The 3,667-nt window shown below is 48.9% G+C and overlaps 1 protein-coding gene across 1 annotated transcript in view; it reads right to left on the reverse strand.

Annotated features, from left to right (window-relative positions):
• Positions 1–1,323: 1,323 nt before the first annotated feature.
• Positions 1,324–3,667, reverse strand: part of YRDC (yrdC N6-threonylcarbamoyltransferase domain containing) — a 3,269-nt gene continuing 925 nt past the window's right edge. The window contains exons 2-5 of the mRNA XM_005428700.2: positions 3,156–3,270; positions 2,147–2,266; positions 1,862–2,004; positions 1,324–1,524 (exon numbers count right to left, since the gene is read on the reverse strand). Coding sequence (XP_005428757.2) covers positions 1,461–1,524; positions 1,862–2,004; positions 2,147–2,233 — 294 coding nt within the window. The 5' untranslated portion in view covers positions 2,234–2,266; positions 3,156–3,270 and the 3' untranslated portion in view covers positions 1,324–1,460. The remainder of the gene's footprint in view (positions 1,525–1,861; positions 2,005–2,146; positions 2,267–3,155; positions 3,271–3,667) is intronic.

Here is a 3,667-nt window from a genome sequence, read left to right on the forward strand (position 1 = left end):
GATAAATGATGTGGTGAGTTTTTAGAGTAGCTATTTAGTATTATGTCACCAGATTGTTTGGATGGATTTGTTGTCTCTGCCGATTTTGCTTTCAGCAGTTGTACACATTGTAAATGCCTTAAGCATCAACTGAACTGTCTGAGACACTTCTTTTTATTTTGGAGGGTGAAAGTGCCACCTGTCCAATGGCACTGGACAAACCAACAGTCCATCAAATTTCTCTTCTTCCATAAAAGAATGCAAAACAATAAGTTATTTACACAAAGTGTGTGAGAAAGTTCCTTACAAGAATGTAAACATCAGAAGGCTTAGAAAATCTTAAAACATCAGGGTGACACTCCACTACACCAAACCCTCTGCTCAGAGCAGTTCCCAGCAGCACTGGGACAGGCCAAGGGCTCCTGTGCAGGCTAAAAGATTTCCCTCAGATCCCTCTGACTTCCCTCAGCCCCTCCATCCCCCAGGATACTCACCTGGGAAAGGCAAGGTAAGAGCAGAGATCACTGTGCAAATGGCAGTACCTGCCCCAGCCTGGTGCTTTGGGAATTTGCAGCAGAAGCTGCAGCCAGGCAGTGCTGACTCTGGGGTCAGCTGTGTGTGCAGTGCAATCCATCAGCAGTGCCTGAGACAGCTCCTGGTGAGCAGCAACCACAGAAACTGCTCCATGGCCCTTGAGACTGGGAAAAGCCACCCCAGTGCAGGCAGGGCACCCCACACACATCCCTGTTCCCCCAGGGACAGAATCATGGCCCCACACCACCCCCTCCTCCCTTCCCAGTGACTCCATTTATCAATCAATGATCAATACCAGTGGACATTTTCATCCATTCCCTGTTTACTTCAGCTTAGCACCACTTCAGAGCAAAACCAAGAGGGAATTCTACATTTAAACAAAAGAAGATCACACCAAGAGCTTATTTCATTCGCAGAGCAAAACCAAGAGGAAATTCTGCATTTAAACAAAAGATCACACCAAGAGCTTATTTCATTCTCTGCATGAGGAGGAAGCAGGTTGTTCTGAGCAGCTCTAGCCTGGGGTATCTGAACACTGAATTTTCAGAAGCACTGACAGTTTAATCTCAGGAGGTTTTGATCACGTTTAGGACAGAGAACAGCACAGCTGTAACACCCTCAGAGCTCCAGACCCCTCCATGCCTGCTCTCCTTCCAGTGCACATGGCACAGGATGAGCTCTGGGGCACACAGGGCCTTCCCCACACCACCCTGACAACAGTTTAACCTTTCACTGTATTCACAAAGCCTGACCAGGATATCAGAACAGACATTTGGGAACAGTACAGCAGCACAAGAAGGTCCAAAAGGGTTTTCCAGTCTTTCTTTTTTGATTTTTTTAATTTACCTTGACATAACCCATTGACCTTATTAAACAAGGCCACGATCACCCAGTCCTGAGTGCACAGGCACACAGTGCCCAGCTCCACCAGCTCCCAGGCCCAAGGGTTAGGAGGATTCTGGTTCCAAGCCATACTTCTTCTTCAGGATTTCAACTGTGGGTGTCAGTGCACTGCAGGGAGAAACAGAGCCATGAGAACAAAGGGTTTGGAGCATTAAAAGTGCATTTTCTGGGGAGGAGCAATCAGCAAAACACAGGATTGCACTTAGAGCCAAGGAGAGCAGGAACTCCAGGAACCACAGTTTCACACAGAGCCTGTGAGAAAGGGGAATTTGAGAGCTCCTGAGGATTTCTCTATGTTCATTATTAGGTTAACACTAATGGGAAGGTGGAGCTACTATGGGAAGTGATGCAAAGCAAAGCAAACAAAGCAAAGTAATGCATGCCCCACCCCTGTCCAAAAGCTTTGCTTCGTTTAAAGCAAAGGAACAGCCCCAGCTACACTCACCAGCCAGGCCTGATGATGGAGAATTTCCCTGACACAGACAAGTCAACCACAGTTGAGCCCAAGCGACACTCTGGGCTCTGGATGTCTCCTATGGGGCCCCCATCAACGACCAGGGACAGCTGAGGCCACAAGTCCTGGAATTCCTGCAGGAGAGCTGTGGGTAACAATCCTGGCAGCAGCTTGTACCATTAAATAAAATAAAAATGCGGCAGCAGAGCACCCCTTAGTTTATTGCTAAAGCTCTGCCAGACCCAGGGAGATGCCAGAGGGGTGAAGGAGCCTCACCAGCACGGTCAGGGTGCTGCCCTGGGAGCTGATGTTGGCGCTCGTCAGGGCCAGCGGGCCCGGGCAGGCTCGTGCCAGGTCTCTCATGAAGGGGTGGTCTGGAATGCGGACACCAACCAGCTGCAGGGAGGGACAGGAGACAGTTACACACACAAACTGGATTAAATATTGCCTAAAGCTCTCTTGGCTTAAAGCTGAAACTCTAGAGAATTGGCAGATCTACGTCTGCTGGACATGTGGTAACACAAGACTTAAGTCAGGCCCAGGGAGCAGAACACAGGGACCACCTCTGGGGACAGCTGAGTGTTGTCCTCTTATTGCAGGCGTTCCATCCTGCTGTCTCCTTATTGTAAAAGTTTCACACCTTCTTTTGTTTCTCATGGGCAGCTCCTCAGAGCACTCTTTTTTCTTCACAAAGCAGCCAAGTGACTCCAGTTCCCTTCTCAATCTGCCAGTAATCCCTGCCCCACCTCCATCTATCCCAGTTCCACCTCCATCCATCCATCCATCCATCCATCCATCCATCCATCCATCCCTGATCCATCTGGGCTTTCTGTACCTCTTGGTCTTCTCTGGTATTGTTCTTTATGTAAGAAACTTCAGAAATTTGCATTTTCCTATGCCCTTTGTACCATGGCAGATGTTTCTTAAGTAAAAAGGTTAAAATTCAACACATAGTTCTACAGGCTATACTTTAAATGCTTAATTCATATTGCTAATTCAAATGAACTCCACAAATCAATCCATCCATCCATCCATCCATCCATCCATCCATCCATCCATCCATCCATCCATCCATCCATCCATCCATCCATCCCAGCTGTGGCCTGTTCAAGTCAGGCCTGTTCCTAAGCTTTGCTAACTGGCCCAGCTGCAACTCCTCAGGGGTAAGATTGCTTTCTACACCATCTTTATTTTCTTATATTCCATCCCCCTACAGCTAAGGACAAAAGTTACAGCAGCAGCACAGAACCAGCCCCCTGTCCCCAGTCCTGCAGCCATGGCCCACCGATGTGAAGGGGTTCAGGTCCTTATTGAGCTCCTCTGAACGCTCCAACACCAGGGTCACTGGGCCTGGCAGCAGGTCCCTCAGCAGCTCCTCGGGGACGTTGACGCGGCAGTACCTGCAGGGCAGGGAGAGCGGATCAGGGCGGGCACACGGAGCGGCCAGGCCACCGGGGAACCTCCCACCTGTTATGATAGAAAAGTTGCCCATTTTTTTAAAAAAGGTTGCAGAGTTCACAGGTTGAGCTAGTTGCTGCCAGGGTGGAGTTCCAACTGTTTGTTGTTGTAATCACCTGTCATTTTCATTAACTATTGTCAGAACCCAGAACATCCCTCTGGGTGTCCAGAGTTGCTGGGACCCCACTGAGGGGCTCAGAGACCCTGGCACACAGCCCAGAGCACCTGGGGATTTGATTATGGCCCCTGGAGCAAGTTACCAGCTTTGTATGAGGACCTGAAAGTCACACAGGTTTGAATAGTGTAATAATAAAATGATCACAGGGTGAAAATGTAGAT

Source organism: Geospiza fortis, unplaced genomic scaffold, assembly GCF_000277835.1.
Source record: "Geospiza fortis unplaced genomic scaffold, GeoFor_1.0 scaffold115, whole genome shotgun sequence".
Lineage (NCBI taxonomy): Eukaryota > Metazoa > Chordata > Aves > Passeriformes > Thraupidae > Geospiza > Geospiza fortis.